General features: G+C 36.2%; 1 protein-coding gene across 1 annotated transcript in view; it reads right to left on the minus strand.

The window, feature by feature from the left end:
- xpr1.L (xenotropic and polytropic retrovirus receptor 1 L homeolog) overlaps positions 1 to 23539 on the minus strand; it is a gene marked incomplete at its 5' end in the record, with an annotated part of 81776 nt that overhangs the window by 47822 nt on the left and 10415 nt on the right. Inside the window, 1 exon segment of the mRNA NM_001093461.1 lies at positions 17168 to 17219. Within this exon segment, the coding sequence (NP_001086930.1) occupies positions 17168 to 17219 (52 nt within the window).

Genomic DNA, 23539 nt, shown 5'->3' on the forward strand with positions numbered 1-23539 from the left:
AATTATCTGTAGGCTTTATGGGCTCAAGAGTTAAATATGCATAAGTGAAGAATCGCTTGTGAAGAATGCCTAGTGCTTTTAACAGGCAATGAGCTGGAAGGCACCGATTGAGGCACACAAGACACTGCTGAGCAGAATAAAGCTAACAATTTGTTGCTCGTTTTCACCCCACTGAAATTGATTTTTGCTTAGAACGTATTCAGCCAGGAACAGCTGTGTTAGAGCAAAAACACAAATCAACGCTAAGTAGATTCAGGTCTGGACACAGAAATAGCATAGCCAGTTAGTTATTTGTTTAAATAGACAGGGCCCAGCATATATTCAAACGGATGGATGGCCAGGAAAAGCAGAGTAAAGCCACAAATCCAGCTAAGATATCAAACAAGATGAGTCAATCAAAATAAAAATGCACTTTCAATTTTTTGACTTTTCTGTCACTGTGGAATTTAATGGGGATGTAAACCACAAAATACATTTTTTTTTCTCAATGAAAGAATATGACCTTTTCAACAACTTTTCAAAATATATTTTTTAGAAATTTTCAATCATTTTAAAGTTATTTTTAAATGTATTCATAAATGAGAGCAGTATTTTTCTGTCCCATTCTGCAGTGCTGCTTTTCTCTTGAAACAATGTAGCAAAAGCCAAACTTGCATGCTTTTTCAGAGGTCTGTTAATCAGATGGATTGTTGATCAAAAGGCTAAACCAAGAGGACACTCTGATACTGCTTTCAAAAGCAGATACATTTAAATACATTTTTACAGGGTCATACTGTGCTCTCCTGCAGTGGAAAACTTTGAAACTGACCATAGGGGGCGTAGGTAAGGACGCTCATCAGAACGAACCCTTAAACCAGTGAAAAGTTGCGCAACATGATTATAAATTAGCAAGTGTCCCAGCTCACTCATTCTGTGCATCCATGTAAGGCAGGATCGGAGGATGCGTCATATACATGCACATAATCAGCAAGCAGGGGAACATGCTCCTTTTGAGCATGCATGTGCCCCCAACATGGTAGCCCATCCCAGGAGCCTCCTTCTGGTGCTAGGCCAGAGTGCTCGATTGGGAGCTTTTCTGAAAATACTATTGTTGTCCTCATAGAGAGAGTGCAGGCTCTTTTAGCCTGCACTACTGGTGGGATGGGGGGGAGAAGTTTTATAACCATATTTAGAATTTTATAAACTCTATAACAGGTACTAGTTTGAAGAATACTTTATCAGTGCAGAAGTAATGGATTAGCGAGAAGGGATTAGCAAATTTCATCACTAACATTGTTACAGCAGCTTCTCAGCATTCCTCCAATAGCTCAGTTAAAGTAGGCATGGAGTGAGTTGCCATTACTATGCCAAAGGTTGCTTTACCCTGACATAATGCAAGTGGGTAATTAGAACAGTGTGGGTTATATGGGGTTTGTACTGGATTCAGACAATATTTAACTTCCTAAGGGCTCTTACTCACTGGCGTTCTGACCTGCGCTCCCCTGCGTTCCGTTTTTTGGCGTTCAGCCGCAGGGGAGCGCAGGAATAGACGCATGTCATTATTTCAAATGGGGCTGTACTCACTCAGGCGCGTGTAGGCGCTGAACGCAGATTGAGACGCAACATGCTGCATTTTTCCTGCCTGAGTGAGGTCCCCATAGGCTTGCTAACCTTTTTTTGATCGAAGGATTTTCGTTAATCGTTCGATCGAACGAAAAATCCTTCGATCGATCGATCGAAGGATTAGCGCTAAATCCTTCGACTTCGATATTCGAAGTCGAAGGATTTCAATTCGAGGGTCGAATTTCGAAGTATTTTTTACTTCGAAATTCGACCCTTAGTGAATCTGCCCCTTAGTGTTTGTAAAGAGGACATGGATCTACCACTAGATAACTAGACCTCTGTTACTCCAAGATCTTTCCATTTTACAGTTATGTCATTTACAATAGACTAGGACAGCTCTAGCAAAGAGAGATCTGATAAAATTATGGCATCCTATAATGCCCCCACTCTGAACTTTATTTGCAGATGAAAGGTACATGGCTGCAAGCAACAGGTGTATGCATGAATGTGAATTTATATAGCGCTACTTATGCACATGGCACCGTACAGTAGAATTGCTTAAATAACCAATTCCAAAATGTTGAGTATCACTTTGAGGATGAGGCACAGTCGAGTGTAACAGGTATAAAATTCATGTACTTTACTGGCTATCCATAGGGCACTTTCTATTCGACTGATCTGAGACTTTGCCAGAGAAAATTGCAAACTGCAAGGGATTGGTCATCTTTAAGTTAGCTTTCAACATGTAAAGCCCTATTGCTAGCAACTTTCCAAGTGGAATCCATGTTATTTATTGTTTCAGTTTTCTAATTATATTCCTTCTTCTGCAACATTACAGCCAGTCCCTGCCCCTGGCAGGCAAAAATCTATTACAGTAAAACCTCAATTTTACATACCATGATATTAAGTTTCCCCTCATTTTACATTGTTGTTTTGTGGTCCAACCTATATATTATGCATAATACATTTCCCTCATTTTACACCATTTTTCTGGTCCCCTGAAAACCGTACTGTACTCTGTAAGGCTACAGTTTTGTTTATAGTTTATATTTCTAGTCAGACCTTCTTTTAGTTTCCATTCTCTCATTCAAACTAATTTTGGGTTGCTATGCTAAATTTAGCAGCTAGATAGTTTTTTGTGCAGCAGCTCTCCAGTTTGGAATTCCATAAGCTAAATAATTTAAAAAGCCAAAAAATAAAAATCAATTGCTTATTGCCTCTGAACATTCATATCTACATCATACTAAATCTTAATTTAAAAGTTGACCGATCTCTCTAAATTAAGTGACACTGTTACCAAAGTCACCCATGATACCTAGACTAGGCTTACAATGAATTTCTAAACACACTACAAAAACACCTTGTTTCTAAATGTTCTTGCTAAAAACTTTAGTAATTTGGACACTTGTTATATTGGTGCAGTATATCTCCAACTTAATATTCACCTCCACTTCAGCAGTGAATCAAATAATTTTACATTTCAGTACTTATCTACAAGTAATGGGTAGTTAAAGGATTGCTGCAAACATGCACATAGGCAAAAGTACTTTTAACCTTAAAGCATCATATCATAGTATTTAGGGGGCGCTCTAGGATGGAAAAAAACATAATTAGCATATTCATAAGCTTTGTTAAAAATTATAGACCAGTAACAACTTTGACAAGGTGATTACTTCAGGTGACATGATCGGAAAATGCCCGAAAAATTTAAAGGACCGCCCCACTGCCATGCTGCAAATAGTAAGTTGATCCGAGTGAACAAGCCTGCCACAGCGGTCAAAAAGAGATAAAACTAAAAACAGAAAAATGGAGGCTTCTGAAGATCACAGTGGGGAAAAGGCTTTAGAAGAAACTGCCTGTGTGAAGAGATAACAGCAACAGAAACTCTTGGGGATGTGTAAAATCATGAGCTCAGGGAGTATAGGAATCTGTGATGGCACACTTATCTTGGGTTTGCAATATGCAGAAAACAAAGAAACTTCTCAACTACAAAACAAGATCAAAGTTTACAAGTGTAAGACAAACCACAAAATGCTGGAACGGAGGACAGGGATAGAAGAGGAGGTGGGAATTTGATTTAGTCTCCAAAAAAAAGTCCTTTTTAATCCAAGGTAAAATATAATGCATATTTAATGTGAGTACAAAATCCAGGCACACAATCCCGAAATGCATAGCTCCAGATTACTAAACTATTTTCATACATAATACCGGCCAGAAGTCCTTCCTTCTGTTCTAAACACTGTCCCCCAAACTCTTTCTATTCCAGCAGCTCACACAATATAATTTTCCAATCTCGTGAACAAAATGTCGCGATGAGTTTGTGTTGGAAAAGATCATGAGTCCACTTATCAATGCCCCTCTATTGAAGTGTTACTGTCTACAGTGTAGAGATTACAAGTTAAAAATTACATTGTGCCAGAGCCACTCCTTTTGGCCAATCTACTTTTTGCTGGTTTTGCAAAAACAGAATCATGAATTCTTACTCTATATCCCACCTAGGTTTCCAGTTGTTTCTGGAATATGACTCTCAGCATGCTTTAAACCTTGACTATGTGGAAGTTGTAGTCAGCAAAATCTTAATACATCTTCTGCATATGCAACATGGGAAGCAAAACATAAGAGAAGCTGTCCATCAAAACATGCAGTGAGCATAATAGAGTATGGGATTATCACTCTGTACACTGCAAAAATACAAAGTTTGGGGGCATGGTAAAATAAAACTCGACAAGCAAGTGGTCCTGGAAAAAAAACATCACAAGTGTATCAGTGAGGAACTAGAGTAGACTAATGGAAAATATGAAATGCGGAAGGAAGAGAGGTGCTGTCTGTACAGAGGACAAAGTGGTTACATTTATTTTAACCCCCTGCTTGTCAACAACTTTTTTTTTTTTATAATGGAGAAAATAAAAGTGCTCCAAAAGAAAACAGAAAAAATAGTGTTAACATAGGCATTGCAGAATTCGTAAAGGGGCAAAGCAGCAAGGTCAGAGAGGGGCTGAAATAATATTGGAGCTTTTGAGAAAACAGAAAGTTTTAGGCAGGAGGACCCATTTCTCACAGAAATTATATAAAAATGAAGAAACATTCTTATTGTATGACCTATTCAACAACAGGTCATTGGAAAAATAAGCATTTATATCTGAGGTTTGGCTTACAATGATGTAAAACCAATCTGGTGTTAATTTGCCCTTTATCCATTTTATATAGTGATTATACTGGCATGTCTAGGGTGTGTAATGCAGGGGCATGGTTAAAAAAAATGCACTACGCATGGCAGATTTTTTTTTATCCCTCTTTCCCAAGTGTTGGGAGATATGGTTTTTCCGTAATTTTTATCATCACGCCTTTAAGTCTACTATTAGTATAAATGTAGAAATCTAGATAAAGTTGTTACCATTATTTGCTTAGAATGGACCCTTTTTTAGGGGATTGCAAGGAACAGTTCATCATGCTCACATCATTTTCTACACTCCACAAAAAGTGACTTGCCATAGTTCAGTGTTACTGCCATGCTTCCCTTCGAAGAAATTATTATTAAAGTGGACCCGTCACCCAAAAAAAGTATTTCAAATCCTGTTTTATTATGTCAGTCAAGCAAAATAAACTTTAATTACACTGTATATATTATATAAAACTTGTTTCCCTCAGTGTGGGAACTCATAATTATAGCAAGCAGGCAGGAGCCATTTTGTGGACACTGTTATTAAGACAAGCCTTGCATCATCTCAGAATCTTGTTTGTGCACCAGAATGGGGGACCTGATGTCCATCCCCATGCACTGGCTACACAATCAAATGTTTAAGAGAACTGGGGGAATGTGTGGAGAGCAGTGACATGTAGGAAGTGCTGAATGGAAAGTGATTGCTTGCCCCGCCTCTATGCCTAGGCATAGAGGAGGGGCAGGCAATATTTGATTGACAGCTGAGATTTTTAAACGAGTTTACAACAGCTATGAATGCTTTAATAAAAAAAAGAATTTGGATTTCATGTTTAATTTGAAAAGGACTTTTATTATACAAATTTTTATGTCTGGGTGACAGGTCCACTTTAAGTGTTTAAGAAATAGGTGAGGCCATGACCCAATATGTTTGGTTAATGATAACAGACTGCTACTAGGAATGTAATCTTCAAAAAAGTCCTGTAATTAATCACATTAATTGGCCAATTGTAATAATTTTTTACTATTCACTTTTTACCGAGTTCCCATTTCATGATAATCTTGGCCACAGGCTCAAGTTTATTTAGGGATAAAAGGGTGATTTAAAAATTGCAGGACAATTCCACAAATACAGACTGATTTATCATGACTGTCAAAGCACAAATGCATTCACGATGCATGACTGAGCAATGAATCAGAACACTGTAACAATTAGATGGGCAACAAGTTAAAGGGAAATGGGGATAGCGAAATGTAACTCGTTTCAGAAACGGTACAGAATTTTTAATAGGTAATATTTAGAAAGATTCTTATTTCAGGGTGATGAAGCTTATTTTAAGTTTTAATTTTTGAGATAATTGCCCTTTAAAGTGCAGAAACCTTGGTGAAGAATACCATAAAAAGTCATTCTCCACATAAAAGGCAAAGATCTTTGGCATTTAAAGTTTGCAGAAAGAAAGAAGTCAGCAGCACTGGTCTTGGGAAGATGGAAATGTTCTGCAAGATGATCACTACAGTTCTGTGTAAGTAGCAAATAATCATCACAATCAATTATACAGTAAGCATCTAAAATAGAAAATTAAAAAACTGTCTTAAGTCATGTGATTTTCAAGGGATACACTTGTTTGTCGTTAAGGGGAAGGATCAGATGCGCTATTTACTGGCCGCTTTTCACGGACACACAATACCAAGCAAGTCATGAGCTCAGAGGTTTGTCCATCAATCACTCTAATGATGAATTTTTTTTTTCTTTAACTACATAGTAAATAATCATTATAAGGTTCTGCATATCATCAAACTCAATCCTAATTTACAATTCTATTTCCTGCAAATCCACAAAAATGTAATTATTTTTAAACCAACATAAGGGCATTCAGTTACCCAGTGCTTGTAATGTACACAACATTAAGTTATGTTTTTCGGTTAAAAACACACTAATTCAAGTTTTTTTCCATCTTTTTGTTAAATTAGTAACCACTCTAATTTTTCGAGATTTATTATACCCCAAACCTGGAAATAGCTCAAATCCGGAAATGCACGATCTAAAACCTGTTGAGGTCATGTAAAAGTTAATGGCAGAGGCCCCTTGAACCATCTGAAGATGTTAATAGCCTGCATGATGTTTGAGGTATTTTCGGTGGGTTTTGCTCAAAAACTCGATCAATTTGAGGGTTTTTTCACTAAAAACTAGATCCATTTGAGTTTTCAGGATGCGAGTTAATTCGAGGTATTAAAAGAAAAAGCACACAAACCCCTAAAAAAACTCCCTAAGGGTTCAGATGTAGTTTAGCCATACATTAAGGGCAATAGTACACAGGTGTTTTGTCTAGGGATGCACCGAATCCACTATTTTGGATTCGGCTAAACCCACGAATCCTTCGCGAAAGATTTGGCTGATTACTCAACTGAATCCTAATTTGCATATGCAAATTAGGGGTGGGAAGGGGAAAAACATTTTTACTTCCTTGTTCTGTGACAAAAAGTCACGTGATTTCCCTCCCCATCCCTAATTTGCATATGCAAATTAGGATTCGGATTTGGTTCGGCCGGGCAGAAGGATGCGGCCGAATCCGAAACCTGCTGAAAAAGGCCGAATCCAGAACCGAATCCCTAGTTTTGTCACATACTGGAAAATGGCTAAATTAATTAAAAATCATGGGAATACCCATGTCAGTTATCATATTATCATACAAAAGCTAAGTATGTAGTGATCTGTTGTCACTAACAGGAAATTTTGTATGACAAAACCATCCATGTTCCAGTAGCCAGAGGGCAATGGTATGTGGGACATTTTGTTGTCTAGGCCAGTCTGACCCTGGAGTCTGATTTAACCCATTGCTTTGGTGCCCAAGTTACAGTAGGATCCTGCATTTGGTTAGATCCATATAAGCCTGATTTAACCCATTACTTTGGTGCCCAAGTTACATAGGATCCTTCATTTGGTTACGAGTCAAGTACATTCATAGGATTAAATACTACTTTCCAATAAATGTATTAGAAACTTACATGCTGCTCTCATCTTTAAAACACAGGGGCGTAATAACAAAGGAAGCAGGCCCTGCAGCCTAATTTGTATAGAATTTCAAGAAATGTTAGTAAAACTGGTCAACCTCTAGAAATTTTGGGAGTCTAAAAAATATTTTGCTGTGGGGCCCTGTAGTTACGCCACTGAATCAACAATCTTTGAAACTCCAAAAAAACGTATGTGCACTGTAATAAGACTGCTAAATCAATGGATTGTTTCAATCAATTCCAACTGACCAAGATAAAAAAGGTAATTAAGATTATTTTTATTTTTTTTTAAAAAAAATCCACATCCTTATTCCTACGAAGTTTCAAAAGTCAATAAGAAAAACACGAACAAAGATCTTTCTCGTTTTAATTGAAAAAGCATGAGAATGGCAAGAAAAAAAAAAAAGCTCTAAATACTGGGTTTTGGCACTCCCGATGGTCCAGAACAGGTCAACTGAATGTTAATTGATGTACATATATTAAAGGGGTAACATTCATTCAAATCTTTTTCCTTAAGCGGCTGGTGGTTAATCAGCTCAACCTATAAAAACTCACTTAAAGAACCAGACAGAGAAATGAGACTGCCTGCAAGCTAGTATAGGGGGATGGCATCTTTGGGAATTGTTAATAGCACAAAGCAATTTATCACTACAGAGTATAAAAGACTGGCATTAAAATCACAGCTTTCTTGATCTTTACAACTGGGAATATCCTCCTGATAACCGAAAAAAAATATTTTCATGTGTAATAGCATCGATACCAGATATATTTTTACTAGCACTATTACAAAATAGTATATGCTGTTTAACTACCCCACCCTTCTAACTTAATTGGATACTGGCATCAATTTGGAATAGCTAGGTGTGTGTGTTATTTAAGGGAGAATTTTAAAGGCAATGCCATTTAAAGGAGATCTAGTACTGTAAGCTCTTTTCTGCGGTATTAGCAGTTTTAGACAGTTTTATATTGCTAGGCAGGCCTCAGTGCAACATCTCTCTTTGAAGGCTAATAATCTCAGCAACAAACGGTTTATTCATTTTGTAAATTCAGATTATTATTACTATACTATTAACATGTATTTAACATATTCCCCGGCACTGTACAATAAATGAGTTTATACAATGAACATACCTACCATACCTACATACCCAGCTAGGCGCAGAGGGCCCTGCCCAAAAGAGCTTACAGTCATTTCCCAGTTGACCTTGCATTAGCCGTCTAAACTGCAAAACAACTTCAAATGGAAAATAAATGTAAACTGAAAAAGTGTTCAAAGAAACACTGAATATGTTTACATCAATATATTTTAAGGTTTAGGATTCCCATTATGAATGTCAGCTCACTGCAACAACTTATAAATGTTTTATACAGGGATATGAGCACTATTAATTCAAAAGCTGCACAGCTTGTTAACAAAAGTTTTGTGTCCTTTTCTTTGGAAAACTTTAGGAGACATACCTCAAGTCCAGGTTCCATTAATTTGATTCTTTACTAACAAGACACACTGTTCTCAGACTATGAAGCTTTACGGATTTAAAGTGTATTTCAGTTTGATAGCACTTACACGGGCACTTGTATTTACCACTGTGCCAAAAACCATGCAAGTCTTCAGCAGTCACTATGAAATCCCCTCGTCAGGCACATGACATTGCTCCATTAGGTTTTGCTGCACTTTGATATGCCATCACGCCTTAGGGTGAGGTCACACAGGGCGTTTTTACATTGTGTTTTTAAAACTGCGTATTCAAGCATAAATACAAACAAAATGAAGCCCTACAAAAAAATAATGATGCACTATTGCAATTCCCACTGGGTGCATGCGAGCCAAGATCCACCACGTGCATTTGCATTTTTCTCTATAGGATTTGCAGATTTGGAAATACACTGTGCTCAGTAAACGGTGCAAAAACACATCCACACAAAGGAAATAAGAAACCTCTATGGAGAGAATACATACTCATCAGATTTAGGCCAAGCACAGTAAATTCTATCTTCACAACCTTGGATAAAACAAACATATGGTGAAGTATAGATTTTTAATTGTTGAGAAAAGAGTCATCAACTGGGAGCTCCACACTTCCTCATAATATATATGTATCCTCCTGAGGAAGCAGGGCGCACCACGTGAAAAACATAGAGGAATTAATATTGTGGACTTGGACTGAACATTTGTTCAATGCTGTTTTAATTTCGAGTATACCCGTTTGGGGGCTCTTTTATCAACAATTAAAAAGCTATACTATATGTTTGTTTTATCCAAGGTTTTGGTGATTGGATTAACCATGTTTGTCTTATAGAATGCTTAAATGTGGTGAGTAGGTATTCTCTCCTGAGAGATTTCTTATTACCTTTATTAGTGGGGTTACCATACTGACACGGTGGATGTGTTTTTGCACTTTTTACTGAGCACACATGTATTTGGATATTCTGCACCAGGAGTGTTCTTGTTTGCACTTCACCACAGAATATATTTTCAAGCCTAAGTGAATTATTTTGTTTGGTTATATATTCAATTTGTGCACATCTACAGAAAATATAAATGCATATGACCACAATTCTGACCATAATGAAAATAAAGACCAGAAAATTATAGCTTTGTCATGTGTGCTGCTGGCTAGGAAATCAGTGGAAGATAGCTGATTAGAGTGCAAAATACATATATTGTGTTCCACTGACAAATACCAGAAACCTTGAAATCGTTGAGATGGAAACTGCTTAGCAGCAGCAGCACAACCTATAATGACAACCAAGGCACAGGTACTAAAATGGGAAAATGCCAATAAAACTGAAGGAAGATGATTTGTAGTTCCTGATGTCCCTACCCCCTTAAAATAAGCAGGGTATTGATTTGGTATCATTTGTGATTTCTAAGAATGACATTTGCTGCACCCTCTAGGGGTTGCCATATAAAGGACACATTGTCAGCTAGAGCTTGGCAGGCTTTCATTAAACAGAAGGTACTGCTCCCTGGTACAAAGCACTCTTCTCTCTATACCGCTTGCCTCTAAAACACAGACTAAAATTTTAATTGGGGCTGCCTTCCAGAGGGCTAATAAAACAATTCAAACTCACTTGCAAAGAGAAAAAAAGGCAACAAAAATCTGTATTCATAAGCTTAGCTTGAAAGGGCACAAATTCATTAACCCCTTAGGCTACAGTAAAAAAATAACAAAAAAAAACAGGCCACCCAGCGGACCAGAAAAAAATTATGCATATTCTATATGACAGCACTACATGGATCGGTAACAGCTACATGTAATTATAATATTGAGCACATGGCATAAATCATTGACATTTTGCAGCATAAATAGAATGGTCACAGCAGTGTGGCGCCATAAATATCACTCTTACAACACACAATACATCCACATCTATTACAAGTCACAATGCAACATATCAATACATCCATAAATACAAAACATGCATGCTACTGGCAGACCTGTCGTTTCATATACATCACGCTAGCTATAGAATTTGACGTCAAAACAGAGCTTGTCAATAAAGTAAAATAATGATAGCTCATGGTCTTACTTCACCTTTAGTGCTATGTAAAATGTTTATCTGCCTTCAGTTTCCCTCTTGTCTGGACCATTAAAAAAGAAAACTGGGAATGAGCTGTGAGTAAGATGGTCGGTCAGAACTGCCCCCAGGGTTTCATACATGTCCTGTAGTATGGTCAACCTGCCCAACTAAATCGAAGACTCATTCACAGTTACTCCAATTTTTGCTGGTTGTTCTTTTATTTTAGCAGTCAAGAGCTAGTTTCTACCAGGAATAAACACATTTACAGAGCATTCTGATTATTACTTACAGTTTATAATTATTCAAAAGAAAAGGCAATATGTGCAGGTAGCAACAATAAATTAATCAGCTTTCAAACTTAAAAAAGAGAATGTAAATACCAATGAAAATGGAATTCGTAAAGAACTAGGATAGAAATACAGGTATGGGATCAGTTATCCGGAAACCCATTATCCAGAAAGCTCCAAATTACAGAAAGGCCGTCTCCCATAGACTCCATTTTATCCAAATAATACAAATTTCGAAAAATTTTCTCTTTAATAATAAACCAGTACTTGATCCTAATTAAGATATATATAATCCTTATTGGAGGCAAAACCAGCCAATTAACGTGCACAAGTGCAATGTGAAAAGTACAATTTTGGTGCAAGTAATTTTTTTACCCACAATGCAGCATTTTCTTCACAATGCCAGTGTCATGCTCCCCCACATTTTTCCTCTCTCATTATTATTCATTCATAAAACCAATAATACAATTTGCTCAGACACTAAGGGTGTTATTTATAAAAATCTGAAAATATCTCATTATTGTCAGAAATCTACTCCGACCCAATCCGCACAGGTTATTTCCCCTTATTTATCAATAGATTTTGCCTAAAATTTCCTGTGCGGGAAAAAAAAATGAAAAGAAAAATTTGAATCTTATGAATTATTCAGATTTTTGCCCGAAAACCACAAAATCTTCGGAATTATTGCACAACCCCCAGCGCAGATCCGGATATTGTCGGGACTTCTCCCATTGATTTATATACAACCTCGGCAGGTCTGAGATGCCGGATTTTCAGATTCTGACTTTTTCCATCGACGTGGTATAAGAAATACCAAAAAAAAAAATTTTTTTTTCTACTAAAAATTCAGATTTTATAGTAATAAAAAAACAAAACAAAAGAAAACTCATTTTTTTTGTGTTTTTGGCAGACTTTAATAAATAACCCCTTAAAAGTATCAAAATACCAAACCCAATAGCAGCATAATTTAAAAGGCCAGCCAGATAGCAGTGCAGCTGAATTCTAATATAACATTTTGCTGCCTACTAAAATAGCCAAATAACATTTTCTCAGGAGGAGAGGGCTAGCACTGACCCAAGCACTCTTCTTTTACTACATGTTAGATTTTAACAGGAATTTGTGGATATACCTATATAAAGATGTCCAGCACTCCACTGTGTCTATATACCTGACACAGCTTCAAAAAGTTATGATTGAGGTTGGGCTTGAAAGTCAGGGTAAAGTACCAATAGGATGTTGAACAAATTTAATGGGGAACTATCATGACAATGAAAAGTTAACATAAGCTTCATCAAACTGAAACAGGAAATTTTCTAAACATAATCAATTAAAAATGCTCAACTGTTTCTGAAATATCCAAGTTGGAGTCTGATTCTGAATGACAGTTAAATCCAATTTATATTTTAGGGGGGCTCCTTTTGCCTAGAAGATGTATTAGAGCTCACTATTAAAATCACCAGAAATCCTGTATCTCTTAATGCAGAATGTGTGCCAAAGTCAGTTATTTTGTTAGATTTTGTTTGTACCGGAATCAGTCATTTGAGTAAGCTCTAATAGAGATATTGGGTCGTTCATCTGACAACCAACTGCTGCATGAAGACAGAATGAACAAAAACAGATGCTGAGAGAGGGATAGTGAAGATATACTTGATTATTTCAGAAACAGTACAGAATTTTTAATTGATTGTATTAAGAAAGTTTCTTATTTCAGTATGACGCTAACATTAAATTTTAATTTTTGCAATAGCTCCCCTTTAAACACTGCCTCAAATACAGTAGTACGCTATTTTGATCTACAATCACCTGTATCATAAGTGATTGTGGTTTAAATGAATGAGAAGTGATTTGCACCATTTTATTGCTTATCCACAATATGAATTGCTGAAGCAAGAAAATGACGGTGTGCCAGTGCCCGTAAAGAGTGTGTGAAATAGAGGGTTAATTAGTATTTTCATCAAAAGATTGAGACATAAAAAGAGTGGTCTTCTAGGGATACAGAAAACACACATTAAAGAGACGGTAACAACTACATAGGCCTTCACTCAGCATGAGCAAAATAAATATGTGTTGAAAATGTATTCTATTCTTATTTAAAAATATATGTTTTTATAGGGATGCTTTAAGGGATTGTTGTTTTTTACCCTTACTATTTCTCTCTCCTACTTTTGATCTCCCTGTAATCAGGACAATGCAGCTCTGTATAAACAAGCCCCTCATTTTCCCAAGCTGTAGCCAGTTAATGGGTTAGTTAATTTAATCTTAATTTTTTTCGGTTTTCAAATGATTTAAAGGTCTTACACTTGCCAGGGACCCAATTACTGGTGACTGTACAATAAAACAATCCTTGTTTTTCAGCATTATTTTTCAGTAATATTCTAAATATATCTTATGTTTTCCATGGGGGCCATGCCAAAACACCATAAATGCTGGGAAACAAAAAGCACAATTTGCCTATACCAAGCCATAAACTGCAGAAAACTGCATAAATTCCAGGAAACTGTAAAAATCGGGGGTTCTGCTGTTTATGCAAACGCACAACTCATGGAATCCTCAGCCTCTGTAACCTTAGCAACTTTCATGGTCGTTGTAAAATTTGTAGCTGTTTGTTTTCCATTTGTGATGTTTGCTCATTTCCAAAAATTTAAAATATATAGGCATATACTGCATTAGTGTCTAATGAATGACTTTGAACCCCATTTATGGTGATGTCTGTGATACGTTTGCCACTATCCTAAAAATACATGTAGGGTTACTCTACTTAAGACATTTGTGACAAAGCAAATAAGCCTAAGGACATGTTATATGAACTTGAGAAGATAAATGTGCTCCAGGACTGGCAACAGTTGAATAAAAATACCTTCCAGTCTGCACCTTGTAAATAAATCTATACTGTGTGAAAAATATGGGCTAGAACCTATGAGATCAATCATGGTTTTCTACTGTTAGAAAGGTGTATAAAGCAAAGAGAATGTGAGTGAAACAATGAAGTAGGTATAAAAAATCCATCCAATTCCATTTATTGACATGCCCTTCCTAGCGGTATATCAAATAGATTCTTAGACTGCATATTTCCAAGAAACATGATAATAAAATAAATGTCCATCTCATGTCAAAATACATACTGCACTAACAAATAATAAAAATAATATTTTAATTGGACAGTGCTCTATACCCACAATATATTTTATGTCTGAATATTTTGTTTGTATTTATTGCCCAAACAATTTGGAAAAGCCTCTCCACCTTTAAAGTCTACAGGGAACTGGGGGTAAGGAAATACATACACTAAAAAAAACCCACACACAATCATAATACAGAAATCACCAATGGACCCCAGGCAGTGAGGCAGATAATCACAATGAATAATTTACAAGCACGCTTTCATCCTGAATGCCCTGAATCCTAAGGAGTCTGGGGAGAAGGCAACACCACATCTGTTAAATGAGCAGAAGAATTAAGGAAAAAAGGATCTCGGGGCCTGCTACTAAAAACCATTCCGTCTAACAAATATGGCATGTTGAAAGATAGAGCCTACTAACTACACATGGTTAAAGAACAGAAAACACACAAGACAATAGCGATTACAGAATAAAGCAGGTTATAGATAGTTTAACAAAAAGAAGAGTATTACACTTATTTCAAAGGCACATGCAGAAGTCACTGACAATGAGATGGTTCCCATGGTTCAATCAACCAGCAATAAATATATAAACAAAGAAAAAAACTAAACACACTCAGAGATTCCTAGATTTGATAATGTTGCTTTCCCTCCACAGATGCATTCGTTTAGCATCACTAAGGTAATCTATTTAAAGGCAATTTTTGATTTGGCTACTCATTCCACCTAGCAAGAAATATGAGGTTTTTTTTTAAATAATTAAAAATATCACAAGTGGATCCAGCTACATGCAACCGCAGCAAGAGCTCAAACTGCATTCAAAAGATATTCAATACAGGTATGGGATCGGTTATCTGGAAACTCGTTCTCCAGAAAGCTCAGAATTACAGGAAGGCCATATCCCATTAAGTTGATTTTAAAGAAATAATTAAAAAATGTTTAAATTATTTCCCTTTTCTCTGTAGTAAAAAACAGTAGCTTGCACTTGGTCTTAACCAAGATATATGTAATCCTATTGGAGGAAAAACAACCTTATTTTGTTTAATATTTAAATTATTTTTTTAGCAGGCAAGTTATGGAGATCCAAATCATGGAAAGATCCCTTATCCAGAAAACAGGTCCTGAACATTCTGGATAACAGGTACCAGACCTGTACAACCAACCTATATGCTAAAATTGGAGAGACTTTTTAATTGTCCTATTTAAAACACCACGAGTACCATGCTCGACTAACTGTTTGGAGACCCAATGCCAGATTATTTTCCACTGCTACCTAACCCCTCCAAGTTTATATCAAATCTACCTAAAACTCAAGTCCACCATGCCAGAAAAAAAGACTACCTACAAATATGGTGGGACTGTCCCACTGTGGAGCAATCTGGGAAGATAATATTCAGCCGCATTAAAAGCACATTTCACTCTCCAGCTGGCACTATGGAGTTTGAACCAACTTCCCTTGGAAAACAAATAGACCATATTTTACATTCTTACAGATGTAACCTTTGTTCTAACTACTGTTGAACTGCATGACTTAAAAAACAAGCATACTAATTATGAAATAATTCATGTCCTGGCCCTGATAAGAACCTGAGGAAATACAACAATGCAATATGATTATAGTGGTTCAAAACAAAGGGACTGTTGGGGACTGTTCTCCTCTAGAATGTTTTCTGTTAGGGCGGATCACGTGCGTTTTCTAACCAAAATCTGCCCTGAATGCAGCATTAGGAAGGAGGCTTAGGCATTTTTATGCTGGTAGAATAAATACATTGCTCGGTATATAGGACACAGTGGTGAGCAACCAGGTCCTAACCATTTTGAACAGAAGCACAGTAGAACGTGGTTACCCAAACAAAGTTCTGCCTTCACACATCTGTCTTCACACTATTTTCTGGGAAAGAGACTGCAGGTGTTTAGGCTGCTCATGCCTTGGACTTTTCACCATAGGAAGAGCATATAAACCAGCAACAAATAAGACACGCACGAACATAACCACTAAAAGGATTGAATTAAAAGGGAATAACATCTCAGAAAAGTCTTACATGTTATTTTAATTGTATTTCTATTATTTATATATCCATTCAGGCCATTTCGTAAAAATTATATAGACTTTTATTTAAAACACTAACTACTTTAGGGTGCACAATGGGGTATCTCAATACGATTTAAGATTGTTTATACAGAGCTCACTATCTCCATTTAAACAAATTATAGTGTTTACAAAGATGAGAAAGGGAGTAGTTTTTTATACTATTTTCTATTTTCTTTACAGATAGCAACACAAGTCTAAATACATATAGCGGCCAAACAGCAGGAAAAAACCCCCATATATTTTATTGGTTTCTATGGGTTACTGCACCTGGGCAAACTTTGTGTCTTTTATAAAATACTGAGGATATACAATTATAGGCTGTGGAAATGTTAGCTATCATAGTGGGGTTCTACACTGTACCCCTCATTCCAAAGTCCTAAACCATAAAATAGTGTTGGATGTTTTGCATGGACTGATTTTGCATGGCTCTATTTTACCTTCTATAGACGGAGCCTGATCCTGGGCCGCATAGAGCATCTCCTTGAAGGCCTGGAAAAAATTAAAAAAAATATATTATTTAAGGTTATTGTATGAAGCAAAATAGGAAATGGTAATTCAAAATCAAAGTATAAAAAGGGGGAAAATAGAGAAGAGTTTTTATTTTAATGCATATCTCTCTCTCTCTCTCTCTCTCAGTCATACAACATAGCCATACGTTTTGGCACATTGTTGTGTATATATAACTCTCAAATTACTTCTACAAGTAATTAAATATTAAATAATATATTGCAAAGCTAGTCAGAACTACTAAGAAATAATACTGTAGAACGACTCATCACAGAACATTGTTGTAGAGGTCAAAACATATACCTGGGGTTTTCAAAGGTGTTAAATTTAATTCTGTAAATTGTTTATTCCAAAATCAAATTCCTGCCCATCTAACCAATGCAATTGCATTATTACCTATTTGGAGAACTACTCAGCAGCATATTGTCGGAACCTAGGATTCTTTACAGGTACTGAATTACAATCTGCCAAAATACCCCTCTGGATCTGACCAATGATACATCACCATTCCACAGTATCGCAACATTACTCAGTAGAACATAGTATATAGCATTTTCCGTAGGTGTGCAGCACCTAGTTATGTGGTATACAGTTAAATCTTTGGACAGGGACAATTTTTTTCTAATTTTGGTTCTGTACATTACCACAATGAATTTTAAATAAAACAACAAAGATGCAGTTGAACCGCAGACTTTCAGCTTTAATTCAGTGGGTTGAACAAAAAGATTGCATAAAAATGTGAGGAACTAAAGCCTTTTTTATCACAATCACTTCATTTCAGGGGCTCAAAAGCAATTGGACAATTGACTCAAAGGCTATTTCATGGGCAGGCATGGGCAATTCCTTTGTTATGTCATTATCAATTAAAGGTAACCAGTAACATAAAAATTTTTTTTTTCAAAAATTAGTTTATTTTTAACGAAAAAAAAAAACAACCCAGCTTCACAAAGCTTTTATTAAGAAATTACTTACAGATTCTCTGCATGCGCTCCTCTTCAGAAACGGCGACAGGGTAACGGATCCATCATGTGGCGCACGATTTCTCCTCCCTGGCTATCTCCTATAGAAGGCAGGGAAGAGAAATCGAGCGTCGCACAGTGGATTGTCACGCTGTCGCAATTTCTGAAGAGGAGCACATGCAGAGAATCGATAAGTAATTTCTTGCAAATTAAAAGTTTAAACTGTCTTGGTGTTTTTTTTTTCGTCAAAAAGAAAAAAATTTTTTTTAAAAAAAATTAATGTTACTGGTCTTTTAAGCAGATATAAGCCCTGGAGTTGATTTGAGGGGGGGTGGAAGATTTTGCTGTGACGAGCTCTCCATGCAGGTGAAACAAGCCATCCTTAAGCTGCAAAAAATAGGAAAAAAAAAAAACAGAGAAATTGCTACAATATTAGGAGTGTCAAAATCTACAGTTTGGTACATCCTGAGAAAGAAAGAAAGCACTGGTGAACGCAAAAAGACTTGGATGTCCACGAAGACAACAGTGGTGGATGATCACAGAATTATTTCCATGGTGAAGAGAAACCCCTTCACAACAGCCAAACAAGTGGACAACACTCTCCAGGAGGTAGGCATATCGATATCCAAGTCTACCATAAAGAAAAGACAGTAAATACAGAGGGTGGACATAAGCATCAATAAAAAGGCTAGATTGGACTTTGCTGAAAAACATTAAAAAAGCCAGCACAGTTCTGGAAAAACATTCTTTGGACAGATGGAACCAAGATCAACCTCTACCAGAATGATGGCAAGAAAAAAATATTTAGAAGGCATGGAACAGCTCATGATCCAAAGCATACCACATCATCTATAAAACATGGTGAAGGCAGTGTGATGGCTTGGGCGTGCATGGCTGCCAGTATCACTGGGACACTAGTGTTTATCCATGATGTGACACAGGACTGAAGCAGCTGAATGAATTCTGAGATGTTCAGAAACACTGTCTGCTTAAATCCAGCTAACTGCAGTCAAACTGATTTGAGTTTCAAAATACAGATGGTCAATGACCCAAAACATACAGCCAAAGCAACCCAGGAGTTTATTAAAGCAAAGAAGTGGAATATTCTTGAATGGCCAAGTCAGTCACCTGATCTGAACACAATTGAGCTGCATTTCACTTTTTGAAGACTAAACTTCGGACAGAAAGGCCCAAAAACAAACAGCAACTAAAAGCCGCTGCCGTAAAGGCCTAGCAAAGCATTAAAAAAGAGCAAACCCAGAATCTGGTGATGTCCATGAGTTCAAGACTTCAGGCTGTCATTGCCAGCAAAGAGTTTTCAGCCAAGTATTAGAAATTAACATTTTATTTAAAGTTTTTTAATTTGTCCAATTTGCTTTTGAGCCCCTGAATGTTAAAAAAAAAAAAAAAAGGTTTTAGTCCCTCACATTTTTATGCAATCTATTTGTTCAACTGCATCCGATTTGTTTAATTTAAAATTCATTGTGGTAATGTACAGAACCAAAATTAGAAAAAATTCTCTCTGTCTCTGTCCAAAGATTTATGGGCCTAACTGTATTTGCTTGCATGTGGATGGTTTAGCCAATAAATGCTGGGTACAGACCTACCAACCCATCTTACCAATGATACTACAGAAATCTATAGCTTTGGTGTTTTTTTATAAACTCACACCCCAAAGCGAGCAGGCTGTGGTCTGTTAATGCCACAAGTGCATCAGAAAAGAGTGTGTTTCATTCGATAACACTACAAAGTGGACATGGGGTGTTCTGACTGTTGCTGTTTTTCAAATGGCAACAGTAAATAAATACCTACATTTTTAACTAATACAATCATTAATAATAAATGCCTTAACGTTTTCTCTGTTTTTCAGCATAACCACTCGTAAGAAATATAGCACAGAAGATTAAAATCTCTATGAAAATAAATACTTATGAATGCATTCCCAGGCAATCCCTACTACTACTAGCAGCACTGTCAACTTTAGGCACAGAGGCACAGAGATTCTAATATGCTCAGGGTTCGAAAACAAAGATACACTTTGTTCATTTTCACTGGTTTTTGTTTTATTAATTTATGAATTAATATAACAAGGAAGACTGCACAACATACAGGATTTGGTTTAGGAAACTTTGTCTCAATGCCTTGCTAGAGGTTTATTCAGAAACATGAAAACTTCTCTGATCACATCTAAAATCAAATACTCTACAAGGCAAAACATTTACTCTTATTGCTACTTTTTATTACTTATCTTTCTATTCAGGCCCTCTCCTATTCATATTTGTCTCTTATTCAAATCAATGCATGGTTGCTAGGGTAATGTGGACCCTAGCAACCAGATTGCCGAAATTGTAAACTGGAAAGGTGCTAAATAAAAAGCTAGCTCAAATAATTCAAAAACCACAAATAAAAAATGAAAACCAATTGCAGAATATCACTCTTTACATCATACTAAAAGTTAAAGTTGAACAACCCTTTTAAGTTTCAGAAACATTGTATTCTGGCATCAGTGCAGGAAATCAAAGAGAAACTTAGGACATTTCAGTGAGGAAACTGGGACTGTGGGCTGAGTTGTCAAAATCAGGACTGTCCCACAGAAAATGGGAGATATGGTTATATGAATTTAAGACTTCTGTGTATTTTTTTACATTGCTGCAGCCACCACATCTGCCTTCTCTTCAGCTTTTGAACAGTGACATGTAGGTTCACAAGCTGATGAGAAAAGAACAGTAGGGGATGATTGTAGGTCTGTATGTCGCAGTAGGCCGTGTATTTTCCGGTTTCTACAATACATGTGCTTATAAGCCTTGCACCTTCCTTAGCTGTGTTGCCCCATGTTCTTATTGTTGGTGTTCGTTTAAATCTTCTCTACAATTATGCAGGATACTGTTAGACTGGGAGCACCAGAGAGAGGTGTGCTGGTTATATTGCCTTTTCCAGCAGGAAGTGTAACCAGCAGGAAGTGTAACCAGCAGGAAGTGTAACCAGCAGGAAGTGCTACCTTCAATTTATTGGATTTATGTAAAATATAGGAATATATTTCTCAGCTCTTACAACAGCCAGACGCAGATACAGATCCAGCCTTTTTAACTGATGACTAAATAAATAATGGAAATTTACATGAGGAATCAAATTAGTGAACGCACAGATTCCAGTTGAAAAACTGGATCACTAAGAGGTTGACCTTTAAGGCTTGTCTGGGTTAAACTACATATAAGAACATGATGAATAGGCTAACAAATCTACATATATGACCAATCAGAATACATCTGATCCTAAACAAATAATGGGTCCTGCTGACCAACAAAAATCTAGTTTGCTAAAAACTGCCCATATTGATAAATAGTTATCTGTCCATTTTTGGTTAATTTATTGCAAGTGTAGTTTAAAAGGCTTTTAAACATTAATCACCCAGTACAGTGCCTAAAATTTGAATAACACAACCATAAATAATGTCCTGCACATTTGTTTGTCAGACACAATAGTAGCATGCAACTCTAAATTTCTGCCTCATTCCAATGACTTGACGGTTTGCCCCTGTTCTTTATACATTTAGGGACAGATGAATACATAGAAAACAGGGATAACTGCTTTTAGTTAAGTGAAAACAGTCACATCCTTAAAGGGGAACTCCACAAAAACATAACTTTAGCTTTTTGAAGTAAATATAATTCCAAGCAACTTTGCAATATACATGACTTACAAATATGCAGACTTTTCATGATTTTTAATGGTTTCTGACAGTTCCCTAAGCCTAGAACCTTGTTCTCCTGCTGATCTCTCTGACTACTTTGCTGAGCTGGCTGACTACTGTTATTTTGTATCAACAGCCAGCTGTCCTCAGGCTGCATCCTTCAAACCCCACAATTCCCTGCACACATGATTTCAACAAGGAACGGAACAACACAGTGCAATGCATTGTGGGTTATGTAGTTCCTGCATGCTGTCTGTAAGCTGTTGAGTAGTTGTTACAATTTGAAACATCAGTGTTTAGTGCCTCTTTCCCTGTCAGGATTTCAAATGATGCAGAAAGAGAAGAATTGTTAACCAGCTGGATTTCAGTATAGAAAATGGCATTTATTCATACTTTTTGAAGAAACAGGTAACTGTGATGGGTATATTAGGGGTTTCTGTGTTATGTAGGCCTCTTTATCAAATTTTGGTTTGGAAGCCAGAGTTCCCCTTTAAAATCTACCTGTATTATGTGAAAGTATATAAAAACACTAACTGACAATTAAAACAAAAAACAATTTCACAGCGGAATAAAATGAACTGCAGGAAGACCAATATATTATAATTGTATGTACCTAATTTTCCTAAAACGGTGCGTACACAAACCTTACAAAGACTCACACCAATAGCCTAAAGCTGGGTCGGGATAGGGAACACTACAATGGTTTATTATTAATTATTATTAGTAATTGTAATACCATTTAATAAATTCTGTTCCTTTTTAGCTATTAATGCTACAGTACATTGCAGCAAATGCATTTGATAAACGTTAAATTGAACAGAGCTGTGTTCTTTGTGTGCAACAAAGGCTTTGAATAAGAATCAGTGGATATTCAATTATCCTCCCCCCAGCATCTCTCTGTTTACCTACAGGGTTTGAAATACACATGCTCGGCAATGCAGCAATTTAAACCTGTCATTCACCACTTGCCATCAGACAGCACGTTAATGCATGTTAATAGCCTGCGAACGGCAACGCCATCACATGGAACTGAACCCATCTGGGACCAAAAACAGAAGATATAAACAAAAACAAAAAAAGTTACAAACACAGTTACAGTAAAAGTTTAATTAATACAAATATGAAATACGTGTAACTGGTAAAATAATATAAATTATATATATATATATATATATATATATATATATATATATATATATATATATATATATAAAATTTATATTATTTTTATAAATATAATATATTTTTATAAATATATTATTTTACCAGTTACACGTATTTCATATTTGTATTAATTAAACTTTTACTGTAACTGTGTAACTTTTTTTTTTTGTTTATATCTTCTGTTTTTGGTCCCAGATGGGTTCAGTTCCATGTGATGGCGTTGCCGTTCGCAGGCTATTAACATATATATATATATATATATTTATATATATTATATATTTATGATGGAAATGTGTTTAAAGATCCTAAAAATAAAATATTCTTTGTATCTGACAGATGTATATCAGTTGCAACAATAACACTATAAATATAAATTGACATATATGTGTAAACACACATATATATTTGACAAGAAATAGATCTTTTTCCCATTCACAGTATCATTAACCAATTCACATGACTCTTCATCCAAATTGGAAAAGATACGT

This window comes from Xenopus laevis, chromosome 4L (assembly GCF_017654675.1).
Source record: "Xenopus laevis strain J_2021 chromosome 4L, Xenopus_laevis_v10.1, whole genome shotgun sequence".
Classification (NCBI taxonomy): Eukaryota; Metazoa; Chordata; class Amphibia; order Anura; family Pipidae; genus Xenopus; species Xenopus laevis.